General features: G+C 44.8%; 1 protein-coding gene across 1 annotated transcript; it reads left to right on the forward strand.

The window, feature by feature from the left end:
• Positions 1-51: 51 nt before the first annotated feature.
• LOC128445765 (ras-GEF domain-containing family member 1C) lies at positions 52-22013 on the forward strand. Its single transcript, XM_053428599.1, has 14 exons — positions 52-279; positions 13292-13507; positions 13706-13828; positions 14057-14194; positions 15814-16035; positions 17264-17338; positions 18045-18143; positions 18840-18956; positions 19036-19107; positions 19203-19298; positions 19411-19506; positions 19588-19711; positions 20226-20298; positions 20379-22013. The coding sequence occupies exons 2-14, from the start codon at positions 13298-13300 to the stop codon at positions 20401-20403; spliced, it is 1470 nt and encodes a 489-aa protein (XP_053284574.1). The 5' UTR covers positions 52-279; positions 13292-13297; the 3' UTR covers positions 20404-22013.
• Positions 22014-22016: the final 3 nt, after the last annotated feature.

Below are 22016 nucleotides of genomic sequence, written 5' to 3' on the forward strand. Positions count from 1 at the left end.
TTCAGGGACGCACTCTGCCTCGGCGTCAGCTCCGCGCGTGTGTCCGCTGCTCAACCGCTGGAAGAACCGGGGGAACCTGTCCGGAGCGAGGACCACTCAACAACCGGGACACTGCGCCTGTGGAGCCCGGCTGGTTCCAGCTGAACCGGCTCGTGCGTTAACGGTCATTTTAATTCTTTTTTTGGGGGGGGGAGGAAATATCAGGAGCGGCTCTTTTTATTGATTCGTCACCGGATACAGGTCGGAGGATCGGAGATGGGGATTAAAGTGTAGTGTCTGGTAAGTAGCGCGTAAAAAGCATCTGTACTATATTAGAATATTGAGATTGCGCTCACGCCCACAGTCACTAGCTGCGTGCCCGTGTCTGTTTGCGTGTGCGTGTGTGTGCGTGTGTGCGGGTTCCCCCTCACACGTTGCCTAGATCTAGTTCTATGCCTAGAACCCCGAGTCGTCATAGTAGTAACTTTTACTAGCACCAGTGACGACATGATAATGTGTGAGTTAGGTGTATCATATGGCGCAGCTCCACAGAGAGAGAGAGAGAGAGAGAGAGAGAGAGAGAGATAGAGAGAGGGAGAGAGAGAGAGAGAGCATCCCAGTGTGTGTCCGTGAGTCAGCGGCGTGCAGGTCGCTTTAAAGGGCACGTGAGAGGAGCCTGGACTCACTGCGTCTTCTGCCCCCGACACGTTCGGAGCCCAGGGGGACCCGCACGGAGACAAGCAGCGCGTCTCGCGTTCTGCTGTCACGGACCCGGTTCGGGCTCGGAGCTTCGTCCCGGTCTGTGTGATCACTGACGCGGGGAGCAGAGCCTCAGACGCCGCCTGGCTCTTTATCACGCTCTCTCATCTCTCTGCAGCATGTTGCCTCACACGCCGGGCGGAACGAACAGGTGCGGCACTGTTGACAATGTGCTCCTGTTTTGAGCTTGGAATGAGAAAAATCTGCATCATCCACTGCAAGCAGCCAAGAGGCGATGAGTGCAGCAGCCCCCCCAAGGGTGATGTAGCATGCTTGCACAGCTCACCAATACAAACCAGAAAGGATTTGTTATCTGTCTCCTGCAGCAGGTGCACATATAAGTATCAGAAACCAGCTGTGTGGGGGAGACATATTCTTGCTGCAGGTTGTTGTAATGACCAGTTAAAGGCACCTTATCTCCAGCCCTCACTGCCCATCAACCAGCCTCCCCCTCCAGTGGTGAAGCACCAGAGTGGGAGGTGGGGGGGCATCACGTTTCATGACGGTGCTCCCTCAGCGTGGAGCCCAGATTCGTTTTTTCTTTACTCCCCCCCCCCCTTCCCAGCCCTGGGAAATGTGTGTTTGCTCACTCTCACCTTCACTGGCAGTGTGTGCTGCTGTGTGCCCAGAGGGGTGAAACACAAACATCATTGGTTCTGTGTCATGCCTGCTGTGTTTTAGGTTCCCCTGTAAAGGGACAAAAAAACGCTGTAAATCAATTCTTTGATTCTTTCCAGTCTTGCCTGTCGCTCAATCTGGATAAAACAGTGACTTGTTGTGAGCCTGTGTCATCATTAGCACCTTTTGACCTCGGCCTCCCGTGGTCGAGACCCTGTGCATCCTCCGGGTTCCCCTCTGAAGTTGAGCTTGTCGGTGTGGAGCCCTGGAAACCCGGCTGTCCTGTGGTGGTATAATGGTTTTGAATTGAAATGACAGCTTGGTGGAGCAGCGCAGTCGGTACAGGTTGAACTGACATGAGTCACAGGGACCTGTCAGAAGTGTCTGGTAACAAGTCTGCAGGTACAGACTGAGGCCGCGGCACACGTTCCCTCCAATTCAGGCCGAGTCTGCAGAGAATAACAGGTGTGCTGTCAATGAGGGCATCGTTCGCTTTGATGTGAGGCTGAGAGGCATGTGTGTGTGTGCAGTGTGTGTGTGTGTGCGTGTGTTTGTATGTGTGTGTGGAGAGATAGACAGTGAGAGAGAGGGCAGGGTCTGTATGGTGCAGGTCAACACAGGGGTAAACACTGACTTTATGGCTGTGTGCATGTGCAAAGGGGTGTGTGTCTGATTGTGTGTGTTCTTAAGTGTTTGTGTGTGCATGTGCGTTCGCAGGAATCATACATCACATGCTACTCTACTCTACAGACATGATACAAATCTACTATTGCCTTGTGGCGCAGCAGTCACGACTACAATCCACAACATCCCACTGGTAAACACAGCGAGCACAATGAATTCCAGTTTAAACAGATTAGCTTTTATTGAATGATCCATTCCTGTCCGTACTGGAATAGACTTGAGACTCATCCCCCGGCTTCCTTTGTTGGTCGGATGAATGAACGATCAGTTGGCGGAGAATGAAATTGTTTCGTTTCCTCTTTTTTGCAGAAGCTGTGACATTTGTCAATTCAGAGAAAGCCTCTTAAGGAAATTACATAACAATAAAATGAGTCAAATTAGTAGAAGAAGTAGTAGAAAAAATGGACGACTGTGCAAGGGGAGGCTTTCTTTTTTCTCACTTTCTTTTTTAGTCACACATTTATTTTGTGGGGAATTTCCCCATCACCATTGCCACAAAAAAATCTCCACCTCTATCCCTAGATACTGAATTCGATTTTTGATCTTATCATGGCTCCTCAGCTCAGTAGGGCTTTCATTTTGAAAAGGACCGAACATTGTGATGGCATGACTTGTCTTTTAGCTAAAGTGATGATGAGAGTGATCTCGCTGCCGGGCCGGGGCGGACGTGGTTCATGAGTGGAAGTGCTCGGTCACAGCCGGCTGCTCTGTCTTTGGAGCAAAAGTCGGAGATAGAAAGAGAGAGTGAGAGGGGAGGGGGTGGGGGGGGGGGTGAAACAAGGAATTCTGATGGAAGAAAAGGGGGAGTCACAGTGGGGAATCAACAGGCATCTAATTACCTCCCAACAGGAGCTTTGACTCCATGGAAACCTTGTGCGCTCTCCAGCCGGTCTGAGCTGCCTCCACATGGCCTGCATGCTGTCACACGGCAACTATTGACAGTCTGTGAGTATGGATTGGCTACGTGCAAAAAATAATGGAATATGATTAGATCCCTGGTGTGTTCAATAAACCACTGGAGTAAACATATAGATTATATACCATCAGGCTCCATGTAATTAAATTAACCTTATGAGGTGTACAGCATGTTCTATGAGAAACATATTTGTTTTTTCAGGCCGCAGAGCTTCAGCACACCTGAGTAACAATGTGACAGATGTGTCTCCAGCTCCAAACAATCCATACAGAGCTGAGCTATTGAAGGAATTTCATTAGGAACAGCCTTGTGGTATTTGGTATTGATATTTGACCTCAAGCTGTTGTTGAGTATTGAACTACCTGCGTCTGAACAGGGGAAAGAATTGAGTTCTTGCTCCGATTCACACTCGTCCGTCCTTGATCGTTTCTGATTTAAATCTGAATTCAAATTAGCTGCGCGAGTTCAGACTAGATTTAGCATTTCAGAAGTTTGTCATCTTTTATTAGACAAAACGCTGTCTCGACTGCCATCTGGTGGTTCGCTGCAGTATGGTTCATAAATCCCGCCTCCTCCATGTTAGTCGCTGGGCCATGGACCAAGCATCAAAAATACATGTAGAGGGTTTCTGTCATAAACTTTCGTTTTTTTATCCAACTGTTCAATGCTCATGTATCTGACCAATTTGGTAGTAATGAGTTATTTCGATACTATAAAAACAGGGAGAGACAACATGATTGACAGCTGAGACTGACACATGATTGGTGGATTGGGTGTATCGGCGCTGCCTCGACTCCAATCCCTGATCTCCACTTCACAGACTCTGGCTCCAAATGCGCAAGATGGCAGAGTTCGTATATGAGATATTTCTATTTCATTTCTGCAAAGTGGGAGGAAGTGGAGACTCATGGTCCATCTTTATATACAGTCTATGCTCAATACAAACAGAAGTCCTCTTATTGAAAGTGAGAACACATCCTGACTCTGTTTCATAGCATTTCTGAATTTACCATTCAACATATCGTGTTATGAAATGTTAATTATAAAGAATGAGATTTATATATTTGAAATCTCTGTGTTTTCAAATATCAACATGGGAACCACCAGCTGCAACGCTTAACGCAAACATTTTCTGACCCGTGTCTGTCTCTGATCATATCCAACTACATAAGACATAAGTGGTGAGCAGAGCAGATCATTAGTACTTTGACATCATACATCAGCAGGGACATGGTGTGTGGCCTTTGACCGCGCTGGTTGTAATGAGCAGATAGATGTACTTCAACAGGAAAGGAGACAGCCATGATGAAATTAGGAACATCTGGTTATTAGATTTGCATCTTTAACCTTCTCGCTCATTAGTTAGTGGTGGGTATTATGCAGGTTTAACTGAGAGGAAGACAATGCATTATTTAATTCGGCCCTTCTCGTATCAGTCACTCCGCTCTGTTGTTCTTTTCCATATACTTCCATTCCCTTGCTTGAGCATGGTAATTCCTCATAAGTGACACTTGAGATAAAATGATGCGTGCTTAGGACGAGACAGAAACCTCTCGAGTCCGATTCTCTTCCCCCGAGTGTTGCATCAAGATTTGGTTATAAACTGGAAGATGATAAATAACACGTGACTTGTTTTTTAAAGCATTATAACCATTGTGAATGACAGATTTAGGGCGCTCAAGGCTCAGACGCGCTACATGCTCACTAAGAGCCAATCCCTGCTCAGCTCCAATCATCTCCAAGCAACATGTTAGATTGCCCAGACCCATCGCATGTCGGAGACCCTCAGTTCATTTTAGTGCAACATCTTACTCCCAGTTGAACTCGGGGGGGGGGGGGGGGGTAGATTCAGTAGTGTATTCTTCACACACGTGGAGTGGTTTGAAAGTGGAGTCGTGGGTTTGGCCAATCAACCTTCAGAGTTGGCCTCTAAAGCAGAGACGTTCTCTCAGACGGTTTTGTGTAACGCTGATCTTTCTTCCATCTAAATGTAAATTTTCTGCAAAGTAATAGTCTGATGTTAGGGATTCAATGCGTGCACCCTCTCTCCTGTAACATTACAAAATGTTGTCCAGATGCAAGGTACTGGCTGAGAGGCTAAAGACCAGCCGCACCTCTTGAAGAACAGGAGGACAGATGGTTGTTTTCATTGTGAAGGAATGACTTCATTTGGACTCACATACACCCTGACTTCCTCGGCCCCCCTTTTTTCAAGCACATTGACAAACCCATGCTTGCGCACAGCTGTTTCCAAACTCGCTCAGGAATGAGTCCGTCTACACACATGCACAGGGGTGTGTTCATGGAGGAGGACTCCCCATGAGCGTTACGTTGGGACTGATGGAGCTGGTGCGTGCCGGACAGGTGCCAGGATGTCGGCTTGACCCTGCTCAGACAGTATAAAGGGATTAACGGAGTGTGTCCCTGTTGAGGCCAGCGTGTGACTCCCAGCCTCCGGCGGGCTCGTCCCACAGAGCGAGGCTGGGGAATGGGTGGGGGGCCGGAATGCCTCGACTGTAACTCAATCCTGTGTTTGGCTGTTGTGTGGGTGCAAGTGTGTGTGCATGTGTTTTTTTCAGGACACAATGAACCCATTTGTCTTCATCCCCACTGCTCTCCAAAAACACACACACCATTAACCAACAATAGACCGCCGGTTTGATTTTGTCGCGACGTGTGTGTGTGGTGACATATGTGTGGTATTTTGCGCTCTCTCTGTTGTCAGCGGTGCCAAGCAGTCACCGTGCAGCTAAGCAGGCAGATCGGCTTGGCCCCCCCTGTACCTCGGCATTCAGTCTGGGCGCCAGTACACTTTTGGGCTCCTGTAGAGACTGGGGATGATGGTAGGGGCAGTGGGCCAAATTGCTCCCATGCCAGCAGCTCCCGTTGGGACAGCAGCCTGCTGCAGGGCCATCTGCGCCGGCGTCCTGACTGGGCTCATTGGGAAAGTAGGGCGTCGATGGCACATAAAGGAGGAGGGAGTAATTGAGGGGACATGTGAAAGGGGAAGGGGAGTGTGAGGTTGGATGACAAAGAGGCGTTTACTTTCTTTCAAGCCCATGCCGTCATGAGAATACTTCATTGTTTCTGTGGTTGCATCATTTCAGCTTTCAAAGAATGCTGTGGAAAAATTCAGGCCATAGCTGCAATACTCTGAGGCACGCGAAACAGTGTCAGTACCAAAAATACACAAGGATCTGCTTTTTTAGAGCACAGCCCCAAAATAGATGAAGAGTTGGAATTGTGAGGCGTTGAAGGAGCGAACATGTGGGTCCTAAATTAGACAGGAAGTGTTAGAGTATGTCAATTAGTAAGCAAGGTTGGGAGCTTGGGAGTGTGCACAGAAAAAGAGGAGTTTAGTGAGTGTGGCATTCAGAGAGCTTAGACTGCCTTCACGCCGCCCGGGGCGTAAGTATCACCTGCTCATCCTCCTCCACAGATCCACCTTTCCTTCTTTCTATCTTTGCCATCTTATTCTTATATTCATCACACCCCCAAGCAAGGCAGGGGATGCAGCTCTTTACCGCTTTGTCTTTTTATTTCCTTTTAACTGATCTTTTAAAGCAGGAAGCAACTAAAACAACAAATTAAAATGTTGCTGCAATACCCACGCCAGATATTTGCTGTGGTCACTTGCAATGATGTGTGTCTCCTCGAAGAACAGCTTCGCATCACATCTAGAAGATGTTCTGCACCGATACAGCACATCAGTTCTGTAAAAACAAGTGTATTCAACCAATAAAAACAAATATATCCACATTTAAATTCCCTAGATCCTGATTTTAACTTGGATCTGCTCCATATTGCACACATGCATAAATATCAGTCCCTTAAACTCAAGATCCACGAATTATTCTTTGAGAAATAAATGAAAATGTTGAAAAAAGCCCTGTGGACAATAAAAGATAGGAAAAAATCCATCACAATAAATCAAATCGTTTTATATTGTGACATTTCCTGGGGAGCAATAGGGCAGCAGGCTACAAGCCTCCACTCTATACATTTGATCTTTTCACCCAACAGCACACCTGATTAAGCTTGACATAAGAATAACAATCCCCTTCTCCACTGGATAAGGTCTGCCGGGGCAGGAATGGATTGAATTGGCCTTTGTGTGTCAGCTCTGTGCTCAAGGACATGAAAACAACTTTGAAAACGACTGTGTGGGACTTTCTTTCAAGCTTGAGGGAGAATGCTGCTGTGCAAAGATAAAAAGAATTACTGATGATATACCATCAGTATTTCAAATTTACTTAACAGAAATTCAGCACATAAACTGAGAAACCATATCCTATATTGTCCCCTTGAAAGGATCCAGGCTATTAGTGCACTGAAGTGCATGTAGATCTGCGATATAAAGAGGTAGGCTGCTATGTTGTCCTTAACGTTTATTTGGGGAGATGATGAATAGACTTGGCCACTGGTGTACGTGAATCTAACTGATAAGGTTTAATGGATTTTTTTAAGTCTTTCTCTTGAGGACCTTCTTTGAAGATGTCTGGAGAGTGATAACGGCCGATGCCAGTGCAACAATGCAGCAGAATTTATAAGTTGTGTCCTGCCTCCTGAATGCTCTATAGACCCCAGCTCTCTCCCGAATTCTCCTGCTGCTAGGAAAGAATCTGACCCGGACAATCACCTGTTGGATTCTTCATAGGTGAAAGTCCTGAAAAGGTCCACAACTGATTCTCTTGGTATTTTCTGGTGTTCGTGTCAGAATACGACTGTAGTCTTGAAACAACCTCGACCCTAGAGTGACTTTGGAGGCCAACAAAGCTGTTACTGTGCATCCGCCCCTACCCAGGACCAGTGACACCTTTGACCCTTGACTCAGGTCAGACAGTCCTTTGATTTGTTGTGAGAAAGCCTCTTCAGTCTTAAAGGATAGCTGTCTCTAAAGCTGATTGTCCTCATCCGTCAACTAAGTGGCAGAACTGCTTTGTCTGCAGCTGGGTCACCACTCTCCTCAAAACACACGCACACACTCACACACAGGTAGATTTTTCTAAAAATGTTGTGGTGAAACAGGTTACACTGGAATGGCTATAGAAAACCGAGCGGGAAGCTTCTTGACAGCTTCAAGCTGCTCAGCTGTGTCGGAAATTCCATTGTTGCTTCAACACACACACCACACACACACACATGCAAGCACACAGGCCGTAAGCTGAGCAGTCAAGGGTGTTGATAAAGATTGTGTATCTCTCAACAGTTCCATTCTGTTAATCATCGTAGAACAAAGCAGGCGGATCCCCCGATGGCAACGATAACAGCCTGACAGAATTACAAGACAACACACACACACACACACACACACACACACGCGCACAAACGCACAACTACTCATGCTGCAAGGTCCATGAACAATGACACTCCCCCAGCTGTCTAGACGGAGTGCAGGGCTGCCGTTGGCTGACTGCTGGGGATCTCAGAGGGGATTAGAGCTCACAACACTACACTCACCTGTTCTCAGCTGCTGGATTCTCGATGTGTGTTTTCACGCAGCGTTGATGCAGCTTGCCTGGCACGTAGGGAGCTGTCTGCACCGTGAGGTGTGGAAACAAGATATACACAGAGTAGAGCTGTGGATGACTTGTTGGTCAAACTGCAGGAGAAAATGTGGTATCAGATATATAGTTGTAAAATAATACACAATAAACATTCACAACCTTGTGATGTCACAACCTGACATCACAATTTCCACTTAAGAGCGAAATTATCAAATCTTCTCCCAAAAGGAAACTTGTAATCCATAAGCAATAACACTAAAAGCTGTTATTTGTTCACCTCACTCAGTGGTTTTGCTCATGCAAACATTAGTTGGTCTGGTGTGATCAATACCTCGATGGTGACCACACTGTCTTTGTTCTGAGACGCTGAGATTTGCGTACTACAGTCAGCGTGGTAACAAAGGATTGGCTGCCTGTGGACGTTTGCATTGGGATCTTTGTGTACTCTAGCGTACACAGGTGGATGACGACATTTACACTAACCCTTCAGAAATGCCTGATACCGATATAGTGACCAATAGATATATTAAAAAAGAAAATATTGCAATAATTCCTTTGTTCTCATCATCAAACCCTCATCAAACTATGTAAATAAGGGTTGATATTTTACAGTTTAAGAATATATATAAAGAAACACTGATATAAGCAAATATTTACAACTTAGGAAAAAATAAACAATTTGTTAACGTTAATCTTTTCTACATTGTTTATTCTGCAAAGTAAAAGTCTTCATACCAGCAAATATAAACCATGGGTACTTATATGTCTGTGAAATGCTCATATGAGCTGATTTTTATCGGCCACCTGATGAATTGATCAAGCTCTGTTTACTTTTGCCACTTTTTCAGTTTAACATTTCAATGGTTTTATCTCATTGCTTAAGCACCATGTGTTTTATCTGCTTTTAATCCTATTCCACTCTTTCTCTCCCTAAGATTATAATGCGTTCATGTCAAGTTGGAGTTATTCACAAGTTTCTAACTCGTAAACACCGGTTCACCTCGGTCATCACGATGAGACTGGGAAATATTCAATATGTTCAACTTGGCTATTACTAATATAGAAACGAATATAGATCACGCCTCACATCAGCCAAAGACTTGTTCACTGGGACTGATGTGATACATACGTACACAGTGGCATAATTCATTGTACACATTTGTGGAGGAGTTACCTGAGTGACCCCTTGTTTGCAGACTGTGAGACGTTGACTGGCCGAGACGCAAAACCATCATGAAATGATTTATCAGAGGCTGAGAAACGCTGATGGCAGGAGAGGAGAGCTGCAGGGGAAGCAACAGAGCAATAAGGAGAGTGAAGATTATCACATGCGATACAGGAAATCATTGACAGTACGAGCACGTAGACTAAAACTCTCAGTCACTCCCGCACATATATGAATATCAGCTCAGAGATGAAGGAGTGTGTGTGTGTGTGTGAGTGTATGCAGGAGATGACTTGCAGATCAGCTCCTGGATTCATTCACACTGTCTCTTAGAGCGGAGCAGACTTTGTCGTCCTGACGGTCCGAACATAAAATGAAATTCCTTCCAGTTGCAACAAAGCATGTGAAGGTTTTTTCTTTATCAGTTCTCTCTGTGGCAAGGACATCCCCGGCTCCCCCCCCCCCCCCCCCCCTCATGGAACTTAATCTAAACTGAGACAATGGGAGGAAAACAGCTGAAACAAAGTGTTAAGGACATTTTACAGCTGCGCGTTGAACTGTGGTGGAAATGATTTTTCATCTGAGGTTCTTTGGTTTTGTCTTACACTGCAAAATAGACCATGTACAGTGGTATATAGCGATTCAATTGTATTTGATTTGGTTGCAATGCTGTTTACTCCAAAAGTGTTTTGTGGACTCAGACACTTCGCCCACCTCTCCATGGTTATAGCCTGGAGGAACAGAAAGGAAGATGTCGGCCCCTGTTCAGCACAACGTACACTGTGAGAGACCTGGCCATGGGTGTCGGTGTAGTGTAATTTGGAAGGAAGGCAGTAAAATGCCTCACAGTAAGACCGACTGCCCATCCCCCCCCCCCCCCCAGCCTTTTGTGTGCCTGTCTGCATGCGTCCGTTTCTAGGTGTGTACAAGTGCACGAACAAGAGCTCATGTGCGGCGGAACAAAGGGAAACTGAACCTCTCACACAGGAAACTTGAGACATGAGCTGCTCTTCTGCATGCCAGTGTGTGCTTGACCTTTCACCCCAGGGACACTGCTCCATCGAGGTGGCTCATAGGCAGGTGGTTGTGCGTGTGTGTGTGCGTGTGTGTGTGTGTGATCAGCAGACAATGAAATGATTGCAGCAAACCCTGTTTCCTCCTTGATGAGAGCTAATGTGGTCATATCAGCAGTGCGGTTTGTAAATTCTGTTTTAAGTGTCACCGCTCTGAAGTGGTGTCATTATGTGCACCAGTGAGGTTGTGTTTCTCATCTGCGTGTGTTTGTTGTCGTTCAGAAAGATTATGTACAAACTACCAGATAGATTACCAATAAATATAGTGGAAGAATGCAGAATGAGTTTATTCAGATAGGCCTTTATTTAGTTTTTATCTTCACTGATTCGCCAGGGAATAGTTCATGGATCTTGATGAATAGATCAGACATATTTAGGGGACTGCTACCTATGAGTGTGATGCAGCTTGATTGATCTTAAGAGGAGCTTTGGGCCATGGCGGAGCTCTTCACTGAGGGACAGTGTGTTACAGTCTGTTGAGGTTATGCTAGTAAAAGCTAGAGCAAAGGAAAGTCTTCTCTTTCACCTCTCCTCTCAGTTTCTGCTGTATTACTGTTCATTATCATCATCAGTGTGTATATTCGTGTGAGTGCACATTGTGGCCGAGCCCTGTCTGTCTTCTGAGCTACAAACCACAGGAAGAATACTCACGTGTTTACGTCATATAAAGCTTCCTGGGTGTTGCTGAGGGTCTCGCTGTCAGCATGTGGGGTTTGCTGTCCTTCTCGTGACCCCTGCAGGCACAGAGGCTTTGCACCGCTGAACTCGCCCGAGGGGCAGCCAGAGACTCAGGAGATGAGGATGACTGATTTAGGTAGTCACCAGGTTTAGTCAGCGAGCGCAGGAGCACATCAGACTTAACGTCAAACTCAGATATAAGAGACCAAAACGCACACAATATATCTCTATGTTTCCATGTAAAACTAGTACATGAAGGAGGGGGCTGTGTGATTTGTCGGCTGGCATCAAGGAGATGATGAGTGATGGGGATAGTTGTACCCTGAGGATCACGGTACTCGTTTCCGTAGTATGCCCACTCTAGCGTACGCAGTAAGTGCTCCTCTCCACTACAGCTGCAGTGTTGGTCCATCGAGGGAAGGAACATGTTGAATTTTTAAAATGTGCAACCCGAAGCATTCTTAAAGGGAAAGACAAACGGCACTCGGCAAAGAGAGAGGCCATGCGGTCGCTTTCGGGCTGCACCAGTGTCTCCACGGCGACTGAGTGACCCACATTTACATTCTCTCCTCTGTCTTGTCGAGATGTGGGAGACGGGGGGGGGCAGCTGTTTGAGGGTGTTGTGTGTCCCTCGACGACGGCAGCGGGTCATCTGCTGGAGAGGATGAGTGTGTCACTGTGAAGAAAGAGGAGATATTACTCCAGGATGGTGAACAGAAGATTAGAAAATAGAGGGAGAGGAGTTGGAGTACAAGTCAATTAAAACGATTTTTTTAAAAACCAAATCACAACATAAATGATCTCAAGACACTTTACACAGAACCAGACAGTGTGGGCGTCCATTGGCCTTGAGATGGGGTGAGAGGAGAAATATGGCGTAGAGAGAGAGAGAGAGAGAGAGAGAGAGAGATAGAGAGAGAAGACCAGGCACAGGTGTGTGACCTTCAAAAGTTCCTGCAGAGACAGGGAGGGGGGGGGGGGGGGGGGATGTGTTAGTTAGTTATTTGGTTATCACATCCACCATGAAGGTTAACTGCTTTATGGGTCAGGAAAGAATCCATTCGATTTTGGTGAGGATCCAGTTTAGGTGAATTTTGTTTCACTTTCTCTCACATTGCAAGATAAGGTGTTTTGTTCAGAGGACTGATATCTATGAGTATTTTGGTGCAGATCCAAATACAAACCTGCATCTAGTGAATTTAAATGTGACTTCCCAGGGGACTGTTGGCGCTCGGTGGAGGTATGCACTCTACTGAGTGACAATCTAATGGAGTTATTTTGTTGTTTAGTTTGTTCATTTGATAGTTACATATAGAATCTTAACATTGGAAAAATCTGCTTCTTTCCTGAGCTCAACAAATAAAATCTGTCATAAACAAACATTTAACCGCAGCTCAGCAACTCATCAGATATGATCAAGTTTCACTGAAACACTTTGTAACTGTTGTATATTGAGAAATAACACAATAACATAACAATATCACATGTTAAACAAAGTCTTTTCATTGAAACTACCAAATTGTAACAGGACACACTCAATTTTATATTCTTCTTCAGGTAAGCTGCATCACTGTAGTGTGTTACATAATTTAAGAGTGTACCGGTCACCTTTTTACATTTTAACATACTGTAAAGATAACAAAATATTAATTGCATAAAATATAAGTTCAAATCTGACTGATTACTGCAAAACTACCACTTCACTATTACCACCTATCGCAAGAAATGGATTAGTTGTGCCAGAGAAAGTGTGATATGCACAATATGCATTGGTTTATTCCCTGTCAGCGAGTAAGATGAACTAGCACCACAAAATGTTCTTGAGTTTCTATTTCTTAAAACTCATTCTCATACCTCTTCCTCATTCTGTCAATAAACTGCTGATGTTTCGTTCTGTCTATTTGTGTTTCAGACAGGAATGCCCCAGACTGTGTGCTCAGGCATCATGTTCACCAGTCCCAGTGGCTTCAGCCCTCATCTGGCCTGTGCTGAGCCTGGGGAGGAGGAGGAGGCCCCACAGGGGGGACCGGAGCCCGGGGCTTGCCCGGCCGACGGGCCCCCGATCACATCTGCCTCTCTGGACACCCTGATCCAGAATCTGGTGCCCACTGCCGATTACTACCCAGAGGTAAACAGTACTGTAGCACAGTCCATTAAAAATTCCATTTCATTATATAAAGGTAATGACAGTGCTGCCAATTACATTATGATCCCCATGTCTCTGTTCAAAGTCCATTTCTGCTCCCTGTCATTACTGTAAGCAGCAGTGTTTTTTATTGATGTGGCGACAGTGTCTGAGTGAATGTCTCCCTCTGTCCTCTGACAGAAAGCCTATGTGTTTACCTTCTTGCTGAGCGCTCGTCTGTTCATCCCTTCTCCGGAGCTGCTGGCCAGGGTGTGTGAGCTGTGCATCAAACAGCAGCAGCTGGATCAAAGCCCACTCGATACGGTCAGCACTGCACCACACACCAATGCATAACACCCGTGTGCACATGCATGAGCTGATAAACAGAAACACATGCAGGAGCAGAGAAAGCACGCAGACATACTCATCTTCCTCATGTAAACATAACCACCTATTCTGGGCCAAATTGCTGACTTCAGGATAATGTTTTGATTTGCTGATAAAGTCGTAAATCCAGACTGTGGTAAAACTCTTTCACTTCTTCAACAACAGGCAAAAGTGAGGAAGTTTGGCCCGAAGATCTTGCAGCTGCTGACCGAGTGGACAGAGACGTTCCCGACCGACTTCAGGGACGAGAAGATGGTGGGACTCCTGAAAGACATCGTCCACAGGATAGCTCCATGTGATGAGGTACAGTGATGACAGGGAACTGTGATTACTAATAATACGTTTTTTCCTTTTAAAAATAAAAACAATGTCTGTCCACACAAGCATTTTAACGGTTATAATCCTCATCCATACAACCTGAAAACGGCAATCATGGAACCATTAATGTACACCTCATAAGGAACACCTCTGCTGCTCATAACAAGATAATAATTTGTGAATTTGAACCACATTATCGCTGTGGCAATAACAGCTTTTCCCAACTGTAGCTGCAGTGAGAAATGCTCTGATGGGGAACCAAATTTAATTATCACCACTGCCGCTGTGGTGGAAGGAGTCAGAGTGTCAGTGTCGGGTGAGCAGCCGCGGCTCCGCGTTACACAATCTTACAACACAGGAGAGGAGAGAGAGGAAGGAAGGATGTTAGAGGAGTGGATCTATCTGCAGCCTCGGGGGGGAACATGGAGGGAGATGGATGGAGAAAATGGGGGGGATGGGAAACAGGGACATGAAGGTGGAGGAGGGTGATGGAGTCAGGGAGGAGGACGAGAAGATAAAAAAAAGGAGGGAGGGGAAGAGAGGACAGATGGAAGGAAGGGCAGGTGGTGATGAATGTGCTGCTATGTCTACAGTGCGGGGTGTGTGTGCATACATGTGGCTCGTTTGTGCGACAGGCTGACCTGTAACAGCCCCGGTGACCAGTCATCTGCAGGGAGGGCCAGGGAAACACACATTCCTGGACACAGAGCACATCGCAGCTGCTTAGTGAAACCCTGGATGAAACGTGTTTTAATTCAACTGAAAGATTACATTGTGCTCTGGATTGTTGAGCCTGTTAAATCCTCTAAGAAATGCGTCGCCTTTGTGCTAAAAAGTAAAGCGTTTATTTCTAAATTGTAATGGAGGAGCGGAGGTTGAAGGTTTTTTCGTCAGCCAGCCACACAGCGATACGGTTAATGAGGTAAGAATGTTCACACACCGACAGAGTGGATGATACAGATACATTCATCTGGACATTAATCCTAACAAATATATGGAGGTAAACTGGTTAAGGGAAGGCAAAACCAAAAAGTCCCTATTCCACTGGTCAGGAAATCCAGTAACACCCAATAACATCTGTCTTTCGTCGTCAATGGGAGTAGATACAATCATCATTCACTCCTCCCGGGTCACATGACTCTGCAGCAGATACAGGTTACTGTTGGCTCCAGATCTAACCAATGTGTGTGAATGTAAATATTTGTGAGCTTATTGTTGTTTACATCTGGGAAACGTGCAACAGCGATTTGGACACTCCCTTACTGGCAATCTAAAAACCTTTTAGAAAGATTCGTCAGCTTTTATAAAAACCTGCGTATACCTGCTTTTTTGTAAAAGAGACAAAACACGATTATACAGTGGTGGGGAAATAAACGCTAATTCTATATATTAAATACTCATATGTGGTGTTGGTTGGTTTTTACCAAAAGACCGTTATTATTGACCAACTCTGAAATATGAATGGAGAGCACAAATATGAGTCACAACCTGGAAACACAGAGATTCGTTGATTCATGCCTATTATTGATCTATGAAGCTTTAATAAATTATTCAGGAAGTTGGTTATTGACAGCACCTCCCCTCTCCTCTCCTCTCGTCTGCAGGCGTACTGGAAAACCCTGAACCAGGTGCTGCAGAAGCTGAGCCAGAAGCTGGCCCGGATGAGCCAGGGGGAGGAGAGCATTGTCAAGGTCTCCCTCAACGCCTCCTCCATCTCTGACAAGCTGGTGGCCTTCAAGACCAAGCCTCCACCCATCCAGAAGGACATGCTCTCCATCTGCAACGACCCGTACACGCTGGCCCAGCAGCTCACCCACGTGGAGCTGGTGAGGAGACGAGAGGGGGGAGGTTAGAAAGAGGTCATGACACGGAGAGGAGAGGGTGTTTATTTTGGAGGGGTCTATGAATGGTGAAGCACGTGTGGAGATTATGATGTCTGTGTCAAGGACATAAACACGGGATAAAAGACAATGAGAGGAGGAGATGGAGGGAATAGAAACGGATATGAGTGTGTTGCAGAATGAATCTGAAAGAACAAAGGGAAGGCGGTGGGAGGCTACAGTTGTGAAGTGAAACTGGCAGACACACTTAACACTGTGATCCTGTACTTGTGCATTTTTGAAGATAGCTGCAGATAATTGGTCTTCACCCAATTTAACCGAGACAAGACCAAAGGGAATAATGCACTGAAACATACATGAACAAAGGGATCTCTGCAGTGTCCCTCACATTGCATGCATGGTGCCTTCAGTCCATTCATGTGTGTCTTGATGTGAGCACGTGTATGTGAGGGTGGGAGTGTTTCTGTGTGTGTGTGCCTGACTAAGCTTGTTCCCTGACTGAGCGGTGACATCACCCCAGAAGTCAGTGATGGGCCTGGGGCTTCAAACAAAGGGGATAAAACCAGTGTGGATATATGTGACCTGACAGCTTCACACACACACACACACACACACACACACACACACACACACACAACACACACACACACACACACACACACACACACACTCACACACAGAGACAAAGAGAGAGAAAGGCCGACAGACACATACAGTGAGCCTACAGTATGTTGCACTTTAATTAATGTATTTCAGGTTTTAGCAACATGCTAATTCTGATCAAAAAGATGTTGATAATCTGTTATTAGATAATAATATTAGAATATTGAGATTGTGCTCAGGACCACAACCGCTGGGTGCGTACTTGCATGTGTGTGTGTGTGTGTGTGTGTGTGTGTACATGTGTCACGTGTTTAGAAGAAAGGTCTAATGTGTAATTGGGATTTTTGATTTGCACATGTATGTAACTATATACTTTTAGTCTTCTTTTGATAGAAGTGAATGTTGTCTCAAGTGTCACTTCGAGGAAATATGATTCCAATGAGTCACGTCGATGAGTCATTACTTCCCTTTATTGATTGCCTTCCATTACTGAAATGAAAGAGTTATTAATGGTGCTACCCCGGTCTGTGTGTGTGGTGTCTTTGTGTGCTTGTGTGTCTGTGTGTGTGGTGTCTTTGTGTGCTTGTGTGTCTGTGTGTATGTTTTCCAGGAACATTTGAGCCATATTGGACCAGAGGAGTTTGTCCAAGCCTTTGTTCAGAAGGACCCACTAGATGTAACAAAGGTATAACTTTCATTTCTCTAAATAACCATTTTGTTTGTCATTATTATTTTCAGGAGGAATTCTTATATGTAAATTCTCAAACAATTTTTCTGTATTGTTTTGCCATACCTGTAGAAACACATAGTCCATCCTCAGGCTAAAACACTGCGTTTTTTTTTTTTTTTTCATATTTTCAGTTTTGTTTTGTTGGGGAATCTTTGAAGAATAATATATCACAATAAAAGAAACTGTTCCTGGTGTAAAAATCCTTCGATGTTTGCTTCTCAAGGGGCTAAACAGAGGTCAGATAGTCAAAAGGTCACAAACAGCACATTGTAACAAGCTGTGACAGGCACAGGGACGAGTTCTTCATCTGCCCTCAGCAAAACTGTTCAATGCTTTCAGTCTCTGTTCCTCCACTGTTGCTCGTCCACTGTTATTTTTCCTTCATATTCAGTTCCTGTCTCTTTCACTCATCTTCTCTCCATCCTTGTCTTCCTTGTATTTTTCACCTGCTCTCCATCGATTGTGTTATTTCCGCTCCCAGTTTGCTGCCTCTGTCATTTACGCTCGCATAGAGGGGGTCATCTTGTAGATGGGAAGCTAATTAGTATCAGAGGTTTTCCCTGCAGTAATGCCTCCTTTACTCATTGTGTATGTGTGTGTGTGTGTGTGTGTGGTTGTGTGTGGGTGTATGTGCACGTGTGTTTGTGTGTATCATCAGCAGCCGTGCTTCAGTGACCAGAAGAAGAAAACCTCCAACCTGGAGGCTTATGTCCGGTGGTTCAACAGACTGTGTTACCTGGTAGCTACTGAGATCTGCATGGTGAGTGAAACTTGCAGATATACCAGCTACTCTTTATTCATTCTGACATTAAACGTCAGAGGAAAATGTCACAAATTATTCTCCTTTTTTAAAAACGTTAGGGGTGTAAAAAGGCTCCAAAACATGAATCAGAAAATAGGATTCATCAAAAGATGAAACACACTTCAATCATGCAGTAAACATGAAAATGAAACAATATACAGATTGTCTATTCTTTTGAGCCTGTGGATTTGAAACACTGAACTTCAGGTTTTAAATAATAAATCCTGGAATAATTTCATTGAGTCGTAGAATTTCATTCTACAAACTGGAATGTCAGTGAAAACCACCAAGGAACATTAAGACCCATGAATTATTCACTGGGAACTTAGTGAAAATCTAAGAAAAAGCTGATATTTTTTCCAGATCTGCCCCAAACTTTACTGGATTCTTCCCTAGCCCATTCCCCACACTTACACAACATTTCAAAGCAGTCAGTAGAGTCGTTTTTGCATAATCCTGCTGAGAAACAGCACTGGGAACATGAACTCCTTGGACTAATGAGAAACAGCTAGTTGTATTAGAGCACCACTGCCCCCTAATGGTGTCGTTCTGTTACTACACTCACTGAGAAGGCTTGTTTAATGATATGTGTCTGTATCGATGAGAAAATCTGTAAAAACAATGAGGTAAACAAACGTCTCCACCTTTTTGCAGCCGGCAAAGAAAAAGCAAAGAGCCCAGGTGATCGAGTTCTTCATCGACGTTGCCAGGGAGTGTTTCAACATCGGAAACTTCAACTCCCTCATGGCCATCATCTGTGAGTCGAGTTTTGCCATAGCTGAGAATATTTTCTATGAGATTTCTTCTGCCCGACCTGGGACTAATAGTTGAAATTCATTCCCTCCTGTAGCCGGTAAGTCCTGTGTCGCGGCTGAAGAAGACTTGGGGCAAAGCCAAAACTGCCAAGTTCTTCATTCTGGAGGTAAGCACAATGCAGCTGCTCACTGGGCGAGAGGCACATGACAGGTGAGAACTTTTGGCTGACATTGTTTTGCTTGTTTCTATTTGCTTTGACAGCATCAGATGGATCCTACAGGAAATTTTTACAACTACAGGACGGCCTTGAGGGGGGCCGCCCACCGCTCTCGGACTGCCAACAGCAACAGAGAAAGAGTAAGAGCTTTACAACATGTCACTCTGAAAGCAGGCTGGCATTGATTTTGTGTTTTTTTTTCCACCTTCATGCCAATATCTCAATATCCTTCTGTCCATGTTTCCTCCTCAGATTGTTATTCCCTTCTTCAGTCTGCTGATCAAAGATATTTACTTCCTGAACGAAGGATGTGCCAATCGGCTGCCCAATGGCCACGTCAACTTTGAGGTAGGCATTCGCTTTTCTCCCGAAGCCTGTTGCGTTTAACCTTCCAGCAAACATGTGCTTAGTGTAATTTTTGTGTTTTAGAAATTTGTGGAGCTGGCACGTCAGGTTGGGGAATTTATGACATGGAAACAGGTGGAGTGTCCGTTTGAGGAGGACCGGGCCATCCTGCACTACCTCCACACCGCTCCCATCTTCAGCGAGGACGGTGAGAACCCGCCTTGTTGTTTTAAGAACATTTCGGAACAAGCTTATTATCCAAGTGTTTTCATAACAGAGTGTGAATGATGTAACATGTTTTTTTTCCTATCTTTGTTGAAGAGCGGGGTGAGCAGGATTTTTTGATTTTATATTCTGATGTTGTGATGCTTTAAAACATCTGCTTAGACCTGCTGTGCTTGGTTGGGGAATTTTTAACAGCCAATAATCCAAGCGTAGAATAATAAATCAGAGAGCACTCATTTCATGTGAGCGCGAGGAGAGTCGCAGAAGCTGGAGCCCAGGAAAACCAAGCAGTAATATCTGAGTGCAACCACTCCGCTGGAGCACAAGCAGAGCAAATCTTAGAACAAGCAGCGGCTATTTGAGTGGGAGCGCAGGGGTTTGGGTGAAAACATCAAAAAATCTGAATATGAAATAATAATAATAACAATAAGTCCGGCTCTCTAACTGAAAGAAGATAATAATCAGTACATAATCATTCTCTTCTCATTCCTCCCCAGGTCTCTACCTTGCGTCCTATGAGAGCGAGAGTCCGGAGAACCAGGTAGAGAAGGACAGGTGGAAAGCACTCAGGTAAGACTCACCATGAAAGATGCTCTACAATGTTAAAAAAGACGCTCTGTCCCTCATCAGCATCTATTTCCTCCCCTCAGGTCTAACGTTCTGGGAAAGACATGAGGCGCTGACGGCAGCTTAAACCCCTCCCACCAGCGAGGGAGCGTGTGTTCTCACTGCACTAAAACGAACTGTGAAGGAACCAAGCTGGTACTTAGGTGATTTTCTATGAAGAAGTTTAAAAAAAGAAGCCCGATGAACAGGATTCATCAAGGAGACTGTAAACATAAAAGAATAATAATAAACAAGCCAGGAAAAAAATAAGTGAATTGAAAATGTTAAGCTAAAGAAACTGGAGTGAAATGCCTATCAGTGATGAGGTACAGTTATGTAGGAGAGCAAATACAGCTTCTCCTCCCCCCCGTCCCCTCCATGTGTGTTTACTCTGTGAAGATATGTTTACTACTATAGAGAGAACAGTTACAGGGAAAACCACTTTATAAAATGAAATTCCTACTGATGCTTTAGCTGTTTTTGTATTTGCTCCTCTCCCTGTTTCTCTTCCCCTTTGGTCCAACGCCCAGGTGTTTAATTTAAATTGTTTTTTTCCTCAACTTGTAATGTACTGTAATCAAACTTACCATGATGTGAAGGGCGCTGGCTAGCCTGTTTCAGATTTTATAGGTCTACTGAAGGAACGACGACCGTGGTATCTATCTGAGACGACAGAAGATGACACGTTACAAGCATTTTACCAGTTCATCTCACGTGTACTGTTTGCATGAGAGAAACCTGTTTATTGGTCATCTCCTCCTGTAATTTTATTTATTATGTCTTATTTTGGGGAAAGTGTTGGACAGGGGGGGAGTGGAATATGAACTGTTAAGTGTTTACTCCTTTTAAATGAATTGTGCCATTAATGCAAGAAACCCACAGTATCGCTTCTGGCCGGTCGCAGCAGGAGGTGAAGATCGTGTACAGGTGACAAGTGAACCCATCATCTTTCTGCTCTTCGGGAAGTTTTCTCTCTGACTGACGTTCAGTTGTCTGATATATTTATGGAGATTTCTGTGCTGACAGATGTATAGTTTTTATCGTGTCGTTCCTTTACTGAATATGAAGTCCAATGGCATGCTACACGACGAGGCGATTTAAGGGGGCATTGAGTGTATCCACCTTGTGATGTTTAACACAACCTATGTAGTGACGATGCCTTGCTGCATTCTGTAGAAGGTCTATGATGAACTGGAGTTTTTTTTTCTCCGTGTGAAAATGTAAAAAGAGGGAAACTTGTGCCATATGAGTCCCTGGTTGTCTTGATTATTCAGGTTCCTCTGACTTGAAATGTGTTTGTTTATTGTTTTGTGGGATTGTCGCTGAGCTTTTTTTTTTATTTGGTGGTTCTGTTGTGATTTGGGAAACACATTTTCGAGGGTGTGGGGTGGGAGGACATAGGTAAAGGGAGCGGGGGACTGTATTATTATATAAGCTTTTAAAAAAGTCTTATTCAGTTTGCTCTAATTGATTGATGTCAGTGTTTTCTCTTAAGAAGCACCTTTCCCTCTCGATAACAGACTGTCTGTAATTCTCCTTCCTCGTGTGTGACCAACAAACTGGCTTTTCTTGTGACATGTTCCCCGGACGAGTGAAGACTAACGAGAGCCAGAGATGTGATGTTAAACCTGCAAATCGAGGTGATGACGTGTTTAAATAAAACATTGCCTGCAGTTGAACAT

This window comes from Pleuronectes platessa, chromosome 8 (assembly GCF_947347685.1).
Source record: "Pleuronectes platessa chromosome 8, fPlePla1.1, whole genome shotgun sequence".
Taxonomy (NCBI): domain Eukaryota; kingdom Metazoa; phylum Chordata; class Actinopteri; order Pleuronectiformes; family Pleuronectidae; genus Pleuronectes; species Pleuronectes platessa.

Coding starts and splice junctions, on each gene's coding strand:
- LOC128445765 (XM_053428599.1), top strand. CDS start 13,298: ATGCCCCAGACTGTGTGCTCAGGCATCATGTTCACCAGTCCCAGTGGC. Junction 19,108..19,202: donor CCAAGTTCTTCATTCTGGAG/GTAAGCACAATG, acceptor TTGCTTTGACAG/CATCAGATGGATCCTACAGG. Junction 19,299..19,410: donor CCAACAGCAACAGAGAAAGA/GTAAGAGCTTTA, acceptor TTTCCTCCTCAG/ATTGTTATTCCCTTCTTCAG.